Source organism: Podarcis muralis, chromosome 9, assembly GCF_964188315.1.
Source record: "Podarcis muralis chromosome 9, rPodMur119.hap1.1, whole genome shotgun sequence".
In the NCBI taxonomy this organism is placed as follows: domain Eukaryota; kingdom Metazoa; phylum Chordata; class Lepidosauria; order Squamata; family Lacertidae; genus Podarcis; species Podarcis muralis.
In genome coordinates, this window is record NC_135663.1 from 42,250,189 (window position 1) to 42,271,925 (window position 21,737).

At 38.9% G+C, this 21,737-nt stretch overlaps 1 protein-coding gene across 8 annotated transcripts in view; it reads left to right on the forward strand.

Moving 5' to 3' along the window:
• The window catches only part of RAPGEF2 (Rap guanine nucleotide exchange factor 2), a 164,672-nt gene that overhangs the window by 127,462 nt on the left and 15,473 nt on the right, over positions 1-21,737 (forward strand). For 7 of the 8 annotated variants that reach the window (XM_028743030.2, XM_028743028.2, XM_028743031.2 and 4 more), the window contains 14 exons: positions 2,644-2,821; positions 3,147-3,283; positions 4,871-5,029; positions 8,157-8,309; positions 8,587-8,751; positions 11,001-11,108; positions 11,198-11,401; positions 11,512-11,620; positions 12,684-12,930; positions 13,520-13,677; positions 16,957-17,197; positions 17,353-17,736; positions 20,617-20,828; positions 20,951-21,074. In XM_028743030.2, coding sequence (XP_028598863.1) covers positions 2,644-2,821; positions 3,147-3,283; positions 4,871-5,029; positions 8,157-8,309; positions 8,587-8,751; positions 11,001-11,108; positions 11,198-11,401; positions 11,512-11,620; positions 12,684-12,930; positions 13,520-13,677; positions 16,957-17,197; positions 17,353-17,736; positions 20,617-20,828; positions 20,951-21,074 — 2,579 coding nt within the window. The remainder of the gene's footprint in view (positions 1-2,643; positions 2,822-3,146; positions 3,284-4,870; positions 5,030-8,156; positions 8,310-8,586; positions 8,752-11,000; positions 11,109-11,197; positions 11,402-11,511; positions 11,621-12,683; positions 12,931-13,519; positions 13,678-16,956; positions 17,198-17,352; positions 17,737-20,616; positions 20,829-20,950; positions 21,075-21,737) is intronic. The other variant, XM_028743032.2, reaches the window with a different exon arrangement.

The window sequence follows — 21,737 nt, forward strand, 5'->3', positions numbered from 1 at the left end:
TTGTTTCTAAAATTGTATGTCATGTGTTATACATAAAAGACAAATCCATTTAAAACAAAAATTACTTGCCAATATGAAATCTCCTACAATCACTATTTGTAAGAGGTCATTGAGGTTCCTTTGAATATACTGAAAAATTCTAATACTTTTGCAGGGTCAGGGTAAGCAGTTTGCTCTCTGCCCTGCAAAACAGTAGTATTGTGTAGCATTCAAGCTTTTCTTGGAATGTTGTGCTATCCCAAATTTCACGTCCGTAACAAATTCCTGGCCTTTAAGGCTAGATTGTATCTTCAAAAATACTGACAGTGGCGATCGGATGGATAATACTAGGTAACGAAACATCCAATACCTTCCCCACATTGCCCAAAGGCTGCAGTCACCATACCTCATGATTTAGACTTCAATTTGGATGTTAAGAGTCATCAGTACACCAGTACACCATGGAGCCTGGCCACACTAATTTAAGGGGCACTTACCTTCTTTGTTTGTTACCAATTGAAAAAAAAAAAGAATAAATGGATGTTATGGTGCCAGTTTTAAAAATGTGGTCTTTATGTAGAGGCTGCCATGAACCACTTTTGAATAATTATGCATCCATATGGTGGTCATAACTTTTTATTGGACTTTGATGCATGGTCTGACCTAATGGCATTATCATCAGCTGTCCATATAACCTGGCCACTCTGTGGAGGTAGCTTTTAATCAATTGATTAAGTATACTCATACACCCCAAAAAAGAAAAAAGAGAAACTTCATCATATTCAGCCAAACTTAACACAAGTGATATTCCAATTTGACCAGGGGTGGGAAGATAAGAATGTGACCCTCTGGCCAGAAAGTTTTCTCACCCTTGTAGCACAGCATCCTGTTTCCCACAGTGGCCAGCCCCAATGCCAATAGAAAGTTCACAAGCAGGGCGTGAGTGCAAAAGCCCTCTTCTGCCGCCTCCTGGTTTACAGAAGCATGCGGTCTATGATCCTTAAAGATAAAGTCTATGCAAATAGTATAGTTTGTGTTCAACATGGCTAATAATTTGTTTGCTCAAGAAACATAGAAAGTGACTGTATACTAGGTCAGGTTTATAGACCTTAGATTTTCTGCTAAAATGGCTTCTAACCAGAGATAAAACTTGAGGTCCTGGAAACCTGTTGCCTGTTAAAGTAGATGATACTAGATTAGCTGAACAAATCTGGCATGGGCACATCATTGGGCTGAAATAAAGCACAGTGTATTTGGGTGGTTAATTGATTAATACCTCTAAATGGAGTCTTTAAGTGAAAAGGGACTATCAGTTAAGATTAAAACAAAAAGTTTATTTGGGGGGGGGGGGGCAGATAAATTTGTTCCAGTATGAAAAGTCTTTTCAGTACAGTACTTGGAATAACTTGGCTAGAGTGTCAAATCCACAATTTTTATGCTAGAGCATTTATCCAGCTGTCCATTGAAAACAACTTTTAAAAATTCTATAAGGATAGAATATCTGTGGAAAGTCTAGCATGTGCATCTCATATAATCTCATATCTCAAATTAACATTTTTTTAAAAAACATACTTGACCTTTTCTACTGCTATCTGACCTTTAATATTTTAGCCCCAAGTCTAGTAAACATCAGTTTGGAAAGCAATGGTTTACAGAGCATTCTCAATAGTCTTCATCTCCTTCAAATCATAACAGTTGAAGCTTAGCAGATGCTGTGGCATTAAATCTACTTCTGCAGAAAAAGCAGCTTTATTTCAGACTGCAGGCAAATAGGTTTGGGATTTATTAAGTGTTTCATCTTAGAACTGAAACAATAAAACGTATTCACCTCTGGGTACCTATTAATGACCTTAAGCCATGTGTTGGCTGGATTTTCTGATTTCCATATGATCGACAGAGCAGATTAGAATTGGGAGATAGTGTTCTTCCTCTCTGGTACACGTACAGTGTCTGGAAGTTAACTCCCATATCTGATAGACTGGCTGTTTGCAATTTTACGATACAATGTGACCTGCATCCAGATGCTGCAGCGTGGAGTTTTTCTATTCATGGTTCCATCCATGTCCTCTTGTAGGATACCCTATTGCATTCCAGCAGCACCCCAATTTTTCTGCCCCAATCAGACATTATTCTGTGGCCAGTGAGCATGCCAAGTCCTTATTGAGCTGTTCCTTTGCATGGAGTAGGGGTAGAGGCTCTTAGGTTTCTGTTCTTCAAAATTATCTGTACTTCTACAAAACATAGAGCTCCCCAAAGCATGCTGAAGCATCCCGTTTGCTTCTTGGTAGCTCTGCTTTGCCTTTGGTGGTGCTCACCTGCTGAGTTCATGACTGAAGTGAGTGATTAATTGATGTCAGTGTTCTAGGTTTCATCGCGAACATGTAATACTTTAGATGGGTTTGAAAATGGGACTAAGCAGCACCCACAAATATATTAATCTTGCTTTCGATTTAAGTATATTCCAGGTGTGTCTACTTTACCCAAAATACAGTGAATTCCTGTTATATACTTCCCACAGGTAATGGAAAAGTGCTGAGAAAAAATGAACCTTGGCTTGTCCGTGGAGTAAATATTAAATTTGCTTCATGTACATGTTTTGAGTTGTGTTTAGTATTATAAGAGGCCTCTGAATGTTTTTTTCTCGATACTTAATGATCATTTCAGGCCACAGAGAGTGAAGCTGGCGATATGGATCTGAGTGGGTTACCAGAGACAGCAGTGGATTCAGAGGATGATGATGATGAAGAGGATATTGAGAGGGCTTCTGATCCTCTAATGAGCAGGGATATTGTTAGAGATTGCCTGGAGAAAGACCCAATAGACAGGACAGATGATGATATTGGTAAGCTACCGTGGAAACCCAGCAGAGGAGGATGTTAGTGGCATTTGCAGTTTCTTTAACATGTATTTTATTTTCCAAAATTTTACTAAATGACACTTTAACAAAAAAAGATTTTTAATATAATAAACAAAAGGAAGTTGTAAAATGCTTGAAATGTAGTATGATTTATGACTTGTTAAACCTGTAGAATATAATGAAAATACAGTACACAACACATTGTGGAATAATACAAGCTTAGAATCCCATGCCATATTCCTAAAATCTCATTATTAAGTAGTTGTCATTGCTTATACATGTTTAACTCAGTGAGTTCATTATTCCTTAGAACAACTCCTGGAATTCATGCATCAGTTACCCGCTTTTGCTAATATGACAATGTCAGTGAGGAGAGAACTCTGTGCTGTGATGGTGTTTGCAGTCGTAGAAAGGGCGGGGACCATAGTTCTAAATGATGGAGAAGAGGTAAGTAGTTGCATAATTCAGTGGTCCTTCCTGAGAGATCTAAAACTTCTTTTTTATGTTCTTAAACCCCCCCCCTCCCGATAAAATATTTTTGCACCAGTGCTTACAGATAACCATTTGCTGAACAGAATATTGTTAATGTAGCTTGGACTTAGACTTCAGTTCACTTTCACATTTGTAGTAGATCACAGATGGGTGTAATGTAGCCTGAATGTTATGCCAGTGAAAAATGGTATTAAATGTATGCAGCTTCCTATGTTCCTGTATTTGCAAGCCCTTCCTTACAACCACAAGGCTTCAGTTTGATAGATAACATCAGATGCAAATTAGTTGCAGCAACTGCAGTGATCTATAACTGCCAACTGCCCCACCCTCCGTGTTCTAAAACTGCCAGCTTGGCTTAGAGCATCTTTTGATCAGAGGAGTTGAGGAGAGTCAAGAGTGAAAGCGATAGAGTGCTGTCTGGTTTGGTCGTGTGATATCGGCGTTTAGTGTGTGATATCAGCGTTGGGTGTGTGATATCAGTGTTGGGTGTGCAATATCAGCGTTGGGTGTGCAATATCAGCGTTGGGTGTGCGATATCAGCATTGGGTGTGCGATATCAGCGTTGGGTGTGCGAAATCAGCGTTGGGTGTGCGATATCAGTGTTGGGTGTGCGATATCGGCGTTTAGTGTGTGATATCAGCGTTGGGTGTGTGATATCAGCGTTGGGTGTGCGATATCAGCATTTGACAGATAACATCAGATGCAAAGTAGTTGCAGCAACTGCAGTGATCTATAACTGCCAACTGCCCCACCCTCCGTGTTCTAAAACTGCCAGCTTGGCTTAGAGCATCTTTTGATCAGAGGAGTTGAGGAGAGTCAGGAGTGAAAGCGATAGTGTGCTGTCTGGTTTGGTCGTGTGATATTAGTGTTGGGTGTGTGATATCAGCGTTGGGTGTGCGATATCAGCATTGGCTGTGTGATATCAGCGTTGGGTGTGCGATATCAGCATTTAGTGTGTGATATCAGTGTTGGGTGTGCGATATCAGCATTTAGTGTGTGATATCAGCGTTTGGTGTGTGATATCAGCGTTTGGTGTGCGATATCAGTGAGTGTTGCAGGCATGGGGAAAGTGTCCTCGAAGTGTACCTGTCTGCATGCAGATCCTGAAGAGAGAGCAGAGCAAGCAAGTGTAAGAAAGAGCTTGAGAGATCAGGAGCCATGTGTCACGCAGCCCTCAGATGGTTTGGCAAGCTCAAATGTGACCCATGGGTCTGAAAAGGTTAGCTGTCCTGTTCCATACTGCTTATAGCAGAAGCAAATACAATGTTTTATCTTCTTTGCCTTAAAAGTAGCTGATAAATAAGGCAGCATATCCAGTAGATATGTCTGCATCTCCTTTAACCTCTGTACATGTGTAAAGTTTATCTTGGTAAAACTGCAGGATCTTGAAGTGGTTTTTTATTATGTATACATGTACTTTCCCGCTTTTTTCATTTCCCTTTTGCAAGCATTTATTGAAAAACAAATTCACACAATGATACCTAAAAAGGTGAAATGGTTTTCCTCTGTTTGTATGTCTCAAACTCTATGTTTCATTTTTAGCTGGACTCCTGGTCTGTTATTTTGAATGGTTCTGTGGAAGTAACCCATCCGGAAGGAAGATCAGAAATATTATGCATGGGAAACAGTTTTGGTGTTTCCCCTACCATGGACAAAGAATACATGAAAGGAGTAATGAGAACCAAAGTGGATGATTGCCAGGTAGAAAATAAAATCTGAATTACCCGTTAGAATAACATGCAAATATATGACAGGTTCAGATGTAATGCTGAATTATCATTGGTGTGTTTTCCTCTCTTCTCCAGCACAGCTGTGTGGAAGAGATCAGAATATGTGGTTACTCTATGACAAAACTGGCCAGTGGGTTGGATCCAGAATTCCCCTACCCTTCACAGGCCACTTTTGACAGGTGGTCAGGATCACCCACCTGCCACTCACATGACATGACATCACATAACATAACATCAGGTGACCTAACTTTGAACCCATGGCAAAGGAATCAGGAGTCACTCTTAAGAGCATCCACTTCCTCCTTTGTGGTCTCAGGATGAATTCAAGCTATGCTTGCAAAGGAAGGTTTTTTTCCCCTTTGCAGTCTCAGCTTGAATTCAAGCTGCAAAGATTCCTGCCAAGAGTGATTCTTGCATTTGGCGTTGGATTTAAATTCAGTGCAAAATGCAAGTGCCACTCTTGGAAGAGATGACTTCATTCAGAAATTCCAGTTGCGAGTTCTAAGTGGAGCCAATTGCCAACAAGGCACAATCAGCACTAAATTTACATGAATAGCTCCTAAGTGGAACAAAGCAGAGCTTGCATTTGACACAAAATGCAAAAGACAACAAATGTAAGTCCCGCACCAGGAGTACACTACTCTAGTGTGTCTTTGCAGCCACAGCTTGACGTTCTTCACACCTGCTGTCATATGGTGTCAGCTGTGGGACAGTTGGGTGTGGCTGAGGAAAAACAGCTTTGTGAGTGATAGACCCCAGGAGGAAAGATGGAGCCCAGCCACCCAGGTGAAGGCAGCCTCGTGGTACAGAGGCTCCCTGATGCTGATACCAGGCCCAATGCTCGCCCGCAGCATCAGGCAGCCCTGTTCTGCAAGGCTGGATAGGGTGGCTTGCACCATACACCTTGTGAAGTGGTGCAGAGACAGCCTGATGGTAGTACTGGGGCAAAGCACACACTTGGCTACTGCCTGGCAGTCTTCACCTGGGAGGGTGGGCTGCGTCTTTCTTCTGAGGGAATACAATCACCCCGTGAGGAAAGAGGCAGCCTGCCTGCTCGCGTGAAGGCAGTCAAATGCATGGAGCCTGACAGGTTTGGTGCTCTTGGCTACTACCACCTAGTCCATCTTCTGGGAGTGGAGGGCGAATGGGCTATCTCTTTCTCCTAGAAGAAAGAGGTAGCTCGCCCACCTTCCCCATGCCAGCAAAGGTAGGGGGAGCCTCAGAAAGGAGTCCCTGCCGCTCACATGCCATAGATCTGGAGATCTATGCCTGATCTATGGGTTTGGGAAATGTCAACAGGCTTTCCCATCTGGATAAATGGGTCTTAACAACTGACTACTTGTTAGGGTCTTCATCCTGTTTTAAATGTGTTTGTGTTTTAATTTTTTAAAGAATTATTTTACATTTAAATTGCCTTGAAACTGTAAATTTAGAAGGCAATTAATATAAAAAGGGTAGCAACAACAATAATAAACCACAGTATGAAGTTGTTTACTGAACCATAAAAAGAACAGCCAAGGTTTATCCAGGTTTGGACAACTGCCAACTGGGGTCGATCAGTTAACTAAAACCTTAAGTTAGTTAAAAATGGAAATGACTGCTTCTGTACTCCTACCTATCACTGTGCCAAAGGAGGAATATGGAGAGGTGAGCTGGCCAGCCTGAGGCTCACTAACATAACACTAAACTGTATTGCAGCTGAACAAAGCCATTATGTGCCATAAATATGAGAACATTAAGTGATGTAAACTTGTGGCTGTAATATAACTTCAGTGTCTCAAGCGCGGCCTCATTGATCTGTCAAAAAACCAAAATGAATATCCAGTGTTTGTGGTTAATGAACCTATTTGGAACACTTGTTAGTAAAGATCACATTCTTATGAATTTTAAATGAAAGAATATTAATTTGAAATATATGAATATTTATTCATTTCTTTCTTTGTTCTTATATGCTGTATTCAAGGTAGAGCCTGCCCAATGTGGCTTACAAAATGTAATTAGTTTGTATTAAATACAGGATAATTTAGATTCATATTCATAACAGATAGAGAGAGGAGTGCCTTGCTGCTGCTGCTTCTCCCTCTGACGGCCTCAGAAGTTGCAGTTGGTAGTTAGACAGAGGGAGAATCTCAGCTGCAGTTGTATCCAAGAATATAAAAAGTTGTGATTTTAAACATTCCAGTATAAAAGGGAATACATTCATTTCTAGAACCAAAATAGTTCATCAACAACCCTGGGTAATAAAAACTGGACATTGCACAAGTGTGGTGTGTTCAGTTAAAAACTTGCATGTTTGAAAGGTTGAGGACATGACTGTCAGGTGGATGGAATCACATATTTTATTTTACTTTATTATGCTTGGCAATAATATTCTGATTAAAAAGGGGAAATAGCTGCTTATTTTAATTGTAGAAGCAACTGTTAAAAAGGCATTTTCCTTTCATCATTTACTTTTTATATGCCCTCAAGATGGAAATTAGGAATTTCCTTAAAATAAATGTGAAGTCAGATTTAGCTTTTATTTAGGGCAATAGGAGAAGGATAGAGATAGGAGATTTCTTTGATAGGCATTAATTCATATTTTATCAATTAATCATGTACTTTCCTAAGGCAAGAATTATAACAGAATATATCATCCTGGCTTATTCAACCACTTAGTGTAGCAGAAATGATCATAAGGCACATTTGGATATTCATTGCATAAAGCACTTTATCTGCAGTGATAACAGAAAAATTGCTTATGGTAGCCCTTGTGATAGTGAACAGTTCCAAAATCAGAGAAGTGGTGGAACCTGTAGAAGTTCAACTTCTGCATTTATCCTGCATTTAGCTGGAAAACTAATTTAGAAAAATATGTATGTACCATAAAAGTAAAAAGAAGGTAATAATAATGAGCTTTAATGGGGGTTATTAATCGATCTCATGAAGTTAAAGGTCTGACTTCATAGTTTCTGCTACATTTGAGGATGGCAAATCTATAGCATCCCTTACACTTGGGACTAAGGTATTCTAGACAGCAGGGCAGGTTGGACAAAGTACTCTTAACATTTTAGAAACCATTACCTTTGAACTTGTCTCTTGCAATCTATTTTCCCTAGTTTGTGTGCATAGCCCAGCAAGATTATTGCCGCATCCTCAACCAAGTGGAGAAAAACATGCAGAAGGTAGAAGAGGAAGGAGAGATTGTTATGGTTAAAGAACATAGGGAATTGGATCGCACTGGAACAAGAAAGGGTCACATTGTTATCAAGGTATATTTTTTATACTATAATATACCTAATAGCAGTTTATCTATTTCTTTCAAACCACAGTCTTTTTTATTTATATCCTAATGTTATACAGATGCTGTCTTTTTTCAGACTTTTTAATGAGAAAAACCACCAAAGAACTATTCTTAATTGCTGTGTATGGTACTTTGTGTAAATCTGGCCCAGTAAATGTTTGTTAGACCAAAAAAAAAAAAAAAAAAAAAGGCTCAAGCTGAGATGCATTCATGTGTATTGATATTTGAACATTTACATTTTATAGGGAACGCCGGAAAGGTTGACAATGCATTTGGTGGAAGAACATTCAGTGGTTGATCCAACATTTATCGAGGATTTCCTGTTGACCTACAGGACATTTCTTTCCAGCCCGATGGAAGTGGGGAAGAAGTTATTGGAGTGGTTCAATGATCCTAGCCTCAGGGATAAGGTTGCATTAATAATGACATTCTAAAATATGACCGTATTTTAATATACACTAATTAAACAAATTGTAAAGTGGTATCGGTTAGTTTAATTGGACAACAAAGCAGGCAATATTCTGCCCCCCTGGAGATAACATTTCTATGGAGGAGAAAAAGAATGTATATAATCTGATTGGCCACCTATGTCTATTTCACTACTTGTAGCAATGCATGCAATGAAAAAAAGGTAAAGGACCCCTGACAGTTAAGTCCAGTCGCAAACGACTCTGGGGTTGCAGCGCTCATCTCGCTTTACTGGCCAAGGGAACTGATGTTTGTCCACAGACAGTTTTTCCGGGTCATGTGGCCAGCATGACTAAACTGCTAAAGGCGAAACCAGAGCAGCGCACGGAAACGCCATTTACCTTCCCGTTGGAGTGGTACCTATTTATTTATTTGCACTTTGATATGCTTTTGAACTGCTAGGCTGGCAGGAGCTGGGACCAAGCAATGGCAGCTCACCCCGTTGCAGGGATTCAAACCGCTGACCTTCCAATCAGCAAGCCCTAGGCTCAGTGGTTTAGACCACAGCGTTAAATGTACCCATCTTCATCTGAATCTGAAAATCAGTTTTAAAAACTTTTGTTTGTGTTAATCAGATTAAAGTTTTCACATTTGACATTCATGCCTGACTAGATTTTAGCCAGATATGTGAAAGGGGTTAAAAAGCTTTAACTGGAGGTAGAAATGGGCAGAGCAGTCCTAGGCCCCAGCTGGAAGCAGCAGAGTGGTGAGTTGACAACCACATTCAGAAACACACAGGATTGTCCTTCAGTGCTCCAAAAGGGAGCTTCACTGAGATTGGCTGGCTGCACTAGGGGGTTCTTCATCAGGAACTCCCTAGTGCAGCTGGTAGGGCTCTCAGCTCTCATCAGCTGTTGGGTGCTGACAGCCACCCTTTGGAATATGTTTGTAAGCAGCTTATATTCAGACCACTAGCAAATGGACTTTCAAGGGGGTAGCTTGTAAACTGATTGGTGCCAAAAACTGGCTTTCAAAGGGGCTTTGTGAGCTCCTTTCAGGTTGTCACCCGACATCATAATGATACCAGGTGATTTACAGGTGGACAGCCCCACCCACTTGGCCAGTGGGTTGGAGCAAGGAAGGATACAGGTCCAGTTCCTCAGCTGTGCACTAAATTTATGGTGCATAGAATTCAGCATCCTGAAAGATTGTTTCTAGCCTTTAATGGCTATGAAGATAAAGATCTATTGACAGATCCAACAGGGTTATCCGGGGAGAAGGCAGCAGACCTCTGTGATCTGCAAAGTCCCTTGCTTCTTTCTTTCCATGTTAGGCAAAATATTCCTGTATTGCTGGTACTTGGACTAGATGACCCTTGTGGTCCCTTCCAACTCTACAATTCTAGAATTCTATGTTTGGATGCCTCAATTCATGTTAGGTCTGAGAATTCAAGCAGTTACTTTCAAATTTGTGGCATTGTAGCAGAACAGGGATTTTAGAAACTTGGAGGGTAATGGGTTCTCAACAGCACATTGTCGGAATTTCAGTTCCTGTCAAGGTCTATTTATGGATTCTTTAAACTCACTGTAACGAAAGACTGCATTGAATTTGGTGTTTTGTTAGTGCATAGAAGTGGTAGTTGTATTGATTCCATGTTATTAAAATCTATATAATGAATAGTGGCTTCTGATAGTGACTCAGTTTGCTGACACAGCAGGAGCAAAGTTTTCCTTTTGAACTAAGGTAGCATAGCTAAAAAGCATATTACAGAAACATGCAAAATTGGAAATGGCCTTTAGGCCTTTTTTTAAAAGAAGAAAAAGTAACCCAAATTTATTTTTTAATCCGTTATTTTTGTAAGACAGTTAACTGTTTGGAGCCTATTGCTTCAGAAGCAATTCTTTTTAAATTGCTACCATTTCAACACTATAGTTTCATGAAGAGATATGGTGGTGTTTCTTATTTGCATAGAAGTCCTGCAGTAAAAATGTAGGATACCAGGTTTCTCTTCTCTGAAAAGAAGTACGTGAAGGATTTTGTACAAATGTGAAGCTTTATGTTTAAAACCCAGTTTCTTGCTTTTTCTTTTTTTTAACCTGGTGGACTTCTAGAATTTTTTTTTAAAATGTCACTAGATCAGATACTGAAGTATATGGTGTTGGGGAAATGTCTAAAATAAGAAAGCAGCTGAAAAATAGTTTTCCTTGGGTTTTTAAACTGCATTTATATAAAGAATTTATATTTCTTTCAGGTTACACGGGTAGTATTGTTGTGGGTGAACAATCACTTCAATGATTTTGAGGGAGATTCTGCAATGACTCGTTTTCTGGAAGAATTTGAGAACAATTTAGAAAGAGAGGTATGGATTATTGGCAAAATAAGAGACTTGCTGTCCTACACTGAGGTGACTTAACATCTAACAAATGGCTCTGGATTCTCTCCCTACAGAAAATGGGTGGACATTTGAGGCTGTTAAATATTGCATGTGCTGCTAAAGCTAAACGAAGAATGATAACATTAACAAAGCCATCTCGGGAAGCCCCTTTGCCTTTCTTATTACTGGGAGGATCTGAAAAGGGATTTGGAATCTTTGTTGACAGTGTTGATTCAGGTAGCAAAGCCACTGAAGCAGGCTTGAAACGTGGTGATCAGGTATGTAGATTAAATTTCATCAAGGTTTTTCTTGGAATGCCAAGAGTTGTAGTGGAGACTCCTCATCATTATGAATTGCCAGGATTCAATCCTTTTGTTCCTCTTTCTAGATATTGGAGGTAAATGGCCAAAATTTTGAAAACATTCAGCTGTCTAAAGCCATGGAAATTCTTCGAAATAACACACATTTGTCTATCACTGTGAAAACTAACTTATTTGGTAAGTTTAAAGCCATAGGTTTAAGTGTAACTTTTATTATAATGCAATAGTTTTAGAATTGTGTTGCGATGAGACCAGGAGTACCCTCACCAGGATGTCCTTAAAAGCACAAAGACAGCTTGTTCACTACTTGCCATCTTTTTTCTGCAATGCACAACCATAGATGAGTATTGACCATGTTTTACAGTGCATTCCAGAACACATCTTTAAATTGTGCAGAACAGAATTTCCACAGGCAAGGTCGATGTGGAAAAAGATTCACTGAGGGTAGAAAGCAAGACATCCACACTTGCAATAAATGTTTCAGTCTTCATAGTTACTGCTTTATAAGAACAAAATGTGCAGATGTTATAATATTTTATAACAATTCAAAAAACTGATAAAAAATCATAATAAGAAATGGAATCTATTTGCTGTCCAACTTAGTTCAGTGGGGTTTACTTCCTCTTAAGTGGGAATTGTAACCTTAAATTACAAATGTTCCCTTTTGAAGTTTAGGAAAGATTAAGGTCAGAAAAGACTATTGCAATAATGAAATTTAACTTCATACATAACATAATATGTATGTCTGCATAATGTTTCTAAAGTAACTACAGCCAAGACCCTTAGTGTGAAATGATTTTGGAAGCAGTGTAAAGTTACTAAAACTGTTTGTGGAAAATCATTCTTAGAGGCCCTTGTACCTCGCAGCATTCCTCTGAATATGTTGAGACAACTTGCATAACTATTGTGTTATGGCTTTCCTAGACTTGCTGCTGTAGAATTTTAGTTGACCTTTTGGAAGGAAATATGCCATAGCTTTTTTCTTGTTTCAGACATAAACGTGCCTTTGCTCTTTAGCTGTCTATGGATTTTTAAACTCTCTTTATTAGGTATAAGGTGAACAACTTATTTTGAGGCTTAATTCTATGCCCAGGAATAGATTTTTAGAAGTATTGTTAAGTCCAAGCATGGATTCTATTCAAATGTGAAATGCCACTTTGCTTTTCATAGCCTGTGCAAGAAGGGTATTATGTTTTTCTTTTGAGTTTATTTTTCTATGTGTTTTCCATCTTCTGCGCAGTTTTTAAAGAACTTCTAACAAGATTGTCAGAGGAGAAAAGAAACGGCGCTCCTCATCTTCCTAAAATTGGTGATATTAAAAAAGCAAGCCGTTATTCCATACCAGATCTTGGAGTTGACGTCGAGCAGGTGATAGGATTGGAAAAAGTAACCAAGAAGAGCAAAGCCAACACTGTTGGTGGGCGAAACAAGCTCAAGAAGATACTAGACAAAACCCGCATCAGTATCTTGCCTCAGAAACCATACAAGTGAGTGTGATGCACAGCACCGCAGAGTGATTTCCATTATGTCAACTCAGTCTATAGTTTTATTGTATTGGTTATTGCCTTGAAATCTGCATCAGTATTAGAATTGTTTCTAAGATGTTTTATTGTTTTATCTCTTGTTGTTTGTTGCCCTAGGCTCCATTGAGAGGAAGAGCAGGATATAAATTTAATAAATAATACCATTACCCAATAGCCAGTTGAATCTCTGTGTAGAAATGGTTCATGAAGAATAAAATAAATATATCAACATTTCTTTTCCAAAAAAGGGGGGGCATGTCTGCTGGAAATTTTATTACATACTTTCATGTATTCTGCATACATTAAAAACAAAATCCTGAGCTTTATTTATAATCAACATTTAGGTGTAACAGTTCCAATCTTGCTGGTACCTTACTAGTGAATATGGCTTTGGTTAAAACTTCCTGTTGAGTAAGTTTGCCAAAGCAATGCTTATACTTTAAAAATCTGTAAGATGAATGGCTTATGTGGAAATCAGAAATACAGGGGGAAATAAAGCAATATAGGTCACGATAATATAAAAGCACTAAATTTGTTTTCCCCATCATCATAGCGATATTGGAATTGGCCAATCTCAGGATGACAGCATTGTGGGATTGAGGCAGACCAAGCACATTCCTCCTGCTCTGCCGGTCAGTGGAACTCTGTCTTCAAGTAATCCTGACTTAATGCAGTCACATCACCGCATCTTAGATTTCAACACAACCCCAGGTGAGCCTCAAATTTTCATGGGTGTCCTTTGGGCTACTTCTGATAGGTGTACGTGGGTACAAAAACTACTACGTGGGTTCCTCAAGTTGGGATTTCCATGTCTGCTTTACATAAAAATACTTCTTCTTTTTTAGGACACATAAATAGTCTGATCTACTGAAAAACTCTGTAATACATTTGTACCATTATTAGTTAGTTAGTTAGCACTTATTTATCATTGTCACTGTGCAAAGAGTGAGGGCATGCACACCAATGTTAAAAGGACTGGGGTAATGGAAATGGATGTAGTTGTCCCCGGAACCTGAAAATAGCTGAGAAACAGCCAAAACTAAGTAGAACAATTCAAGGTAGAAATTCTGAATGACTATGTCTTGGGGTGTAGATATGAAGACAGGAAAATGATTTTCTCCAAACATGGAGTTAGGAGAAATAATACATACTAGTATTATTATTTTATCTATTGAAAACCCTTTTTATACCACCTGTCATAAAAATATACATACCGGGACAGTTTACAACCAAATAAAATGGTACAAGCTCATTAAAATCACTTCCAGTATACACTGCTAGGCATTTTTCTTTGTGATGTTTGTTTTTGAATTGGCTTCTTGTACTCTATTTATTTAACATTAACGTATAATGCTCCCTTGAGGGCTTTAAAGAAAGTTGGGCTATAATCTTAAGCCACAATGCATACTTGAAGCTTCAGAAAATGTACAGTCTCAATAGTTTTCTTGTTACTTTGGACTGTGTTGGAGATGGGGGAGGCATTCAGGAAATCGAATGTACTAGAGCAGAAAGAATTCAACCTGTCAGAATTGCTGTTCCGTAGAGCTTGGAGGAGCCAAGTAGTGCTTAGGGAGGAAAAAAAAAATGCTTGCTGTGTTAAGTGGATTTGTAAATCAACATTTTAGTATGGGGATGTTCATGGCAAAAGAGATCATGAACTTGCAATAACATTTTCCTATGCAATTGTTCTGTAAGTTGAAAAAGTCAAACCCAAGCTTTGATATCCTTTTCAGTGTCTTGCCAGACTGGCATTTTAAACCAGAGAATAGATGACTGCCTTGCCTTTTTTTATTTCAGCCTTGCTGTAAGCTTCAGGTTGCAACCTTATGTAAGATGTTTACTAGAGGTTACATTTTCCTTAGTTGAATTTGTTAAGAGGAAATGTGCAGTTCAGGTAGAAGGGCCTTTACAAATTAGTTGAGCAAAGGTTTAATATATTAAGATATAAAGAGGTTCACACACCTACAAGTGCAACCATAAAGGTAAAGGTAAAGGTACCCCTGCCCGTACGGGCCAGTCTTGACAGACTCTAGGGTTGTGCGCTCATCTCACTCTAGAGGCCGGGAGCCAGCGCTGTCCGCAGACACTTCCGGGTCACGTGGCCAGTGTGACAAAGCTGCTCTGGCAAGCCAGCGCAGCACACACGGAAACGCCGTTTACCTTCCCGCTAGTAAGCGGTCCCTATTTATCTATTTGCACCCAGGGGTGCTTTCGAACTGCTAGGTTGGCAGGCGCTGGAAACGAGCAGCGGGAGCGCACCCCGCCGCGGGGATTCGAACCGCCGACCATGCGATCGGCAAGTCCTAGGCGCTGAGGTTTTACCCACAGCGCCACCCGCGTCCCACAGTGCAACCATACATGTCAAATATTCCATCTCAGTCTTACAGGGAAGCCACTTGGAGGAAAGCAATTCCCAGCAGACCTCAAATATACCCTAATCTGCACTTAAATTTCACAGTGGGTGGAGATGTAGCTGTGATGCATCTGGAGTTAGGAAGAAAAAGGAAGAGAACTGGTAGAAATGGTAACCAGTGATTTGGTAACATTTCTACAGAACCGTGGGGGAGGTACTGAAGATGAAGTAGGGGAGGATAAGCGAGAGCAGGCAAGGACGTGAACGGGTACAATGTGGTTTTATCCCTTGTTGCTGGGGAATAGAGTTGATTGTGTGATGAGGTTTGTTTATTAGTGCAGAAACCAGCAAGAAAAGAGCGGGTGAGAGGGCTGAACATTGCTCTCTTCATACAGCCTACTGTTCTCGTTCACACAATAGGTAGGAGGCAAAAACAACAGAAACTGCCAGCTTCATTTCAACAAAAGGCAGCTGTGGGTTTTGTGTGTGTGTGTCTGGCTTTGCAAAACATGGACCCCCCCCCCCCCCCCGTAGGTGAAAAGAGCAGGGGAATAAGGGACTTTATCTGGGGCGAGGGTTAAATCTGTACCCATACTTTACATCATACTACATTTTTATGATTTCTAGTGCTACGTTTTTTATTTGAGATTAACAGCAATAAGTAAAAATAAACTTGCTTATGGCATCCATCATATCTCCAATATAAACCTCTCCCCTTTTGTTGTTTCTTGTTTGAATTGTTTCATTTTTCTTGATTGCCGTTGTCAATCACTCAACGTATACAGTATTTTAAGAGGAAGGAAAGGAAGGAAACTGATTTTGTGTGTGTTGATAGATGAATAACTGATAAAAACCTGATGACACAACCTTTTCTTGATTGTTTACATAATTACTTCAAAAAACAGAGTTTTGAAGAAACATTAAAAGTTATTGGTTGACCTGGACACCTTTCTTTCAGTTTGAAACAATAACATTTGATAAGCGCTAAGAAATAAAGGTCCATCACCACCCAGTCATCAGGAGATTATATAGCAAGCTAAAAAATTGGGGCCATACAGGCACTAATGAGTATTTAGAGTGTCTTGTAAGGCAACTATTGAGGCAGGCATACTTTGGTTTATGAGCTCATAATGACTTAAAATGAAGGTTACTTAATCACTCATGCCCTCTCCTATTTGAAGTTGGCTTGGTTCAGTATACTATGATTAATAAAAAAATACAGTTTGTAATTTTATATTTTCTATTTTCATGTCCCCATTGGAATGGAGGGAGGGACAAGCTTGAGATTCATTCATTTAAGAATAAACTGCAATTTAGTAGCATGTCAGTATGCAGTCAGTAGTATCAAAGCTGAATGCACTGATTATATACTTTGTGGTTAGCAATTTATAAACGTTTACGGCACAAAGCCAACATGTTGATCCATTTTGCTTTGCTTGGAAATGACTTCTGATCATTGGCAGAAAAAAGAATGATGATCCAAAAGAAGGATCGTGACTAGAACAGTTTCACAGGAGCAAGATGGCAACTAAAGAAAATTGTGTATCTGTTCCTATTCAGATACTGACTGAAAAATAAATAATTTTACTCTATTATATGGTTTATATGCTGTAATAGGATTTCCCCCTTCCTTACAGATTTACCAGACCAGGTTCTGAGGGTTTTTAAGGCAGACCAACAAAGCCGCTACATTATGATCAGTAAGGACACAACTGCAAAGGAAGTGGTTATTCAAGCAATCCGAGAGTTTGCTCTAACCACCACCCCAGATGCATATTCTTTATGTGAAGTTTCAGTCACTCCAGAGGGAGTAATCAAGCAAAGGAGGCTTCCAGATCAACTTTCCAAGCTTGCTGACAGAATACAGCTTAGTGGAAGGTGAGACTCATACACCATCTGCTATTTCAGAATATAATTGAATGTACTTCTTAAATATACTGATTTTTAAATTCTAAACAAGCTACCTTTGCTTTCCATTACTATTAGTGTTTTCATTTCTATAAAACTTTATTCCCTCTTCCCCCCTCTCCCAGGTATTATCTGAAGAACAACATGGAGACAGAAACCTTGTGTTCAGATGAAGATGCTCAGGAATTGCTGAGAGAGAGTCAAATTTCTTTATTGCAACTCAGTACTGTTGAGGTGGCAACCCAACTCTCTATGCGTAACTTTGAACTGTTCCGTAACATTGAACCTACAGAATACATAGATGACTTGTTTAAACTGAAATCTAAGTCTAGCTGTACTAACTTGAAAAAGTTTGAAGAAGTAATAAACCAAGAAACCTTTTGGGTGGCATCTGAGATTCTGCGAGAAACCAACCAGCTGAAAAGGATGAAGATAATTAAGCACTTCATTAAGATAGCATTGCACTGCAGGGAATGCAAGAACTTCAACTCCATGTTTGCAATAATAAGGTAAACAAGACTAGATCACCCCCCCCAATGATTTTGCATACAGTTTATAAGAAATAAAGTGTAAATAGATGCTTCATAATGATGATACTAAATTTTAAGAAAAATACTATGTGTACATTTTACTGTTTTATGAATTAGTAATTTAATACTACAACAGTAATATTTCATTAACTTAACAGTCCTCAGCAGCAGCTTTAGACAAAATCCTAATCCAAAAAGAGCAAGACGGGTTGAAAGGCTAGAGGATTCTTCCATGAAAAGCTGTTTAAATTAGCATTGCAAGCTTGTCATTGCTAACATCATAATGATATATCTGATGAAAGTAGACTCTACTCCATGATCACGTGTGTCATTATAAATGTATTAGTCTTTGTTGTGTTTGTCATTTTTATAAGCATTTGTTATCTCTAGAAATCAAAATATCCTTTGGAACAGACTTGGAAAAAGCAAAATTACAAAAGAAGTCATTTATCTATCTCTGTTTCCACTTAGTATGCAACCATGGAGTATGTTTTATGTGTGAAAGACTGCACACAGTCCTGTATAAATCCAATTCATTTAGTATTATTTAAAAGGTTTGCATGTTGGCATGCAAAATCCCAGTTATAGGTTACACAGGTTTTTAATTTAATGCAGTAGAAGCTAATTGTTAGACTGTTGGTGGTACAAGGCAGCCTTAAATCTTTGGTTCTCCTCCTTCCTACCCCCACAGAAAGTACACTTCTGAATATTCCAGTTACCTTCCTTTTGAAAGGGTGGCTTCAAAACAGATTGTCACTTTGTATGAAGCACATTTGGTTGTTGTTTAGGCCTCATGTGTGCCTGCTATTCAGCTTTTGAATGCAATTGCAATCCCTAGACTGTATTTGAAGGCTTCCTTGGTAAGGAAACCTTTGCTTTGTTGCATTTATTAGCATTTTCAGAAAGTATTGATAGCATTGGTCTTGACATATTACCATTTGCAACTAGCAGGCGATGTAGAGGGACTTCTGGGACGACGCAACAGCACTCTCCCTCCCTCGCACCATTGTGCCAGCCCTCAGTTTCCCTTCCCTCAGGTGAATTCCCCCAATAGAGAATGAATCACGAGCGACAGTGGGTTTTTCTTTGGGGAAAACGGGTTGCAAACAAACTTTATTATAACAGATGTAAACAAGAAGTTTTTGGTTCTTTTTCTTCCATAAAAATGTATCAAACAGTGAGGTTATTCAAGGCACAGTGCTGTTGCTTTTTATTAAAATGTATACTGTTTCAAGTTATAGGCTGTATGCTGTTCAGGCTTAAGGTTACTTACTTTTACACATCTTTCATAGATCAGACTTTCCCACACACACTTCAGGAATTTAGGATTTTAACTGGACTGTTTCCTTACAGACCCCCAAATCCTCTTTGGCCTGGGAATCACTACTGCCCTTTCATGTCAGAGTATTCCCTCTGAGGACCCTTTTCCCTGTAAACACCGTGGAAGACTGTGCCTTTTCTATTTTAACAGTGTTCTGCGATTCAGAACCTTAGAGCATATACTGAGAATTCTCGGCTCTCCTCAGCTCTACCACCTGTCAGAACGAACACTCCAGACAGAATCTCCCTCACAGACCTAATCCCTCTCTCAAGCACTCTTCACTCCACAACTTCATGCCATTTCTACTAAATCTTCCTGTAGTCTGATATGTGAACATAGGCAAGATAGGGATTTTTAATCAGTACACTCAGGATGCCCACTTTTCTTACAGTGCTGATGCTCCTTTGGCTTTTCACTATGGGTGACAGTGATTTCGGAAAGTTATATTTAGCATCAATTTAGAAAAGACTGGGCATGGAACACTGTGATTTGGGGGCATTATTGATAGAGTTCCAACCCAGGAATTCTTTTAACCAATTCAAATTAAAATAAGTTACATTGTCTGCATGGATTTGAGACTGGTCACTTTCATGCCTTGTTAAATTTCATGCCTCTGTGTTAAATTACTGTAACTTATTCTGCTAATATACTTGATGAAACTTGATTTGGGGATCAAAGGTGGTCAATAATCTCAGGCACCAGTGCTCCAGATAAAAAATAATTAATGAAAAGGGAAACTAATACTTGTTGTGAAGAGCAGTAAGATTAGGGCAGCTGAGAGAGAAAAGTAGATTTGACAGTTGGTGGCCTCTGTAAAAATTTGTTTGCAGCTCTAAAACATTTAACGTTAGGATCACTGAATTCAGACATTTTTGTTGACCATTTCAACTGACTATGGAAAGCAAGGCTGAATGTCAGATATCTATGTCTCGGACAACAGAGGGCTTTTATAATCAATATCACCAGTGCATCCAAATGAGCTGGTTATGTCTCTTCTAAACCTCTGGTAATAACATGCTTCTTTTGCTAGTATACTAAGGGAATGACTCACAGCATTTTACAGCTGCAGTTTCTGAATAGACTTTACTGTATTACTCATTACAATACTTCCATCTGGCAGTAACAAACACTTACTGATCATCATAGCCACATCTTTGCACTAAAAATGGTCCTTGTTTATAGAAGTGTCTGTTGCTCCAACAGTGTTTGGAAAGCAATGTTGTAATAGATCTGAGAACACTTTTGGTAAGACAGGAAAGCCATACCACTACTACCATAATCTTTTGATGATTCTTCAACTCACAAATATTGCTTGAACATTGCAGTTCAGAAAAGACCTACAATTTTATGGTACATAATCTCTGAAAGCAGTGTTTTTGTTTACCAGTGTCTACATTTGTCAGTTGCTAAATATGATATGCATTTAGTTTTACTTCAGAAGATTGTATATAGGAACATATGTTTGTGATGCTGCAAATGCAGGTGTCATTTTGCACAGAGATTAAAACCCTCAACATCTTTTAAAATTCATTCTTTAGTGGCCTAAACTTAGCTCCAGTTGCAAGACTACGAACTACTTGGGAAAAACTTCCAAGCAAATATGAAAAATTGTTTCAAGATCTTCAGGATTTATTTGATCCATCTAGGAACATGGCAAAATATCGCAATGTCCTGAATAGCCAAAATCTACAGCCTCCTATTATTCCATTGTTCCCTGTAATCAAAAAGGACCTTACGTTCCTCCATGAAGGTAAATGTTGCAAGTGTTTTTTCTGCATTGACCCTTTGGTGATGGCAACACGTGTGTTTTTACTTTCACTGACCAATGGCAGAGTACTATAGTTATTTCCTATCATTCTTTTGGCAATGTAGGGAATGATTCCAAAGTGGAAGGTTTGGTCAATTTTGAGAAATTACGAATGATCGCAAAAGAGATTCGCCATGTGGGTCGAATGGCTTCTGTTAACATGGATCCTGCTTTAATGTTCAGGACTAGGTGAGTTCTTTTGACCAAAGACTAATGCATTTGAAGTGTGAAATAAAAACCATTGAGCTAAGATTGTCTTGTGTTACAGATACATACTTTAAACTTGGCTAGTGTTTAATGCTTGCATTCAGAGAACAAGGGTAAGATATAGAATTGTCTTTATTTTTCCAGCTAATTAGCTGCAAGTTATTTGACAGCAATCAGATATTCTCTTTATATATCAGCCTGAAAGTAAGCAGTTGTCTTTTCATCAAGATGAGTAACACATTTCATCTGTGTTGTCCTCTTGATATTTACGCCAAGCTTCTTGAAGTTCATGACAAATGAGCGTTGCCCAATCATAGCAAGTAGACCCTGCTTTTTACCCAGAATTTGATTCTTCCTCACCATTCTACGCAACACTTTTTCTTACAATGGTTTTGTTTGATTTCTACATATGTGCATTCATGAAGGATATTCTACTATTACAAATATACTGCTAACACAAATGAATTCAAACACAAACATACATGAGATTTGTTTTGATCTTAGATATGTATTTTGTGCTTGCACTGCAAGTTATCTGGGCTTTTGTGCCAATAGTGAGTTCTAAATAAGATCACCATGTTTCCTTTTAAACTGATATGAACACATAGGAGGCTGCCTTATACTGAGGCAGACCATTGGTCTATC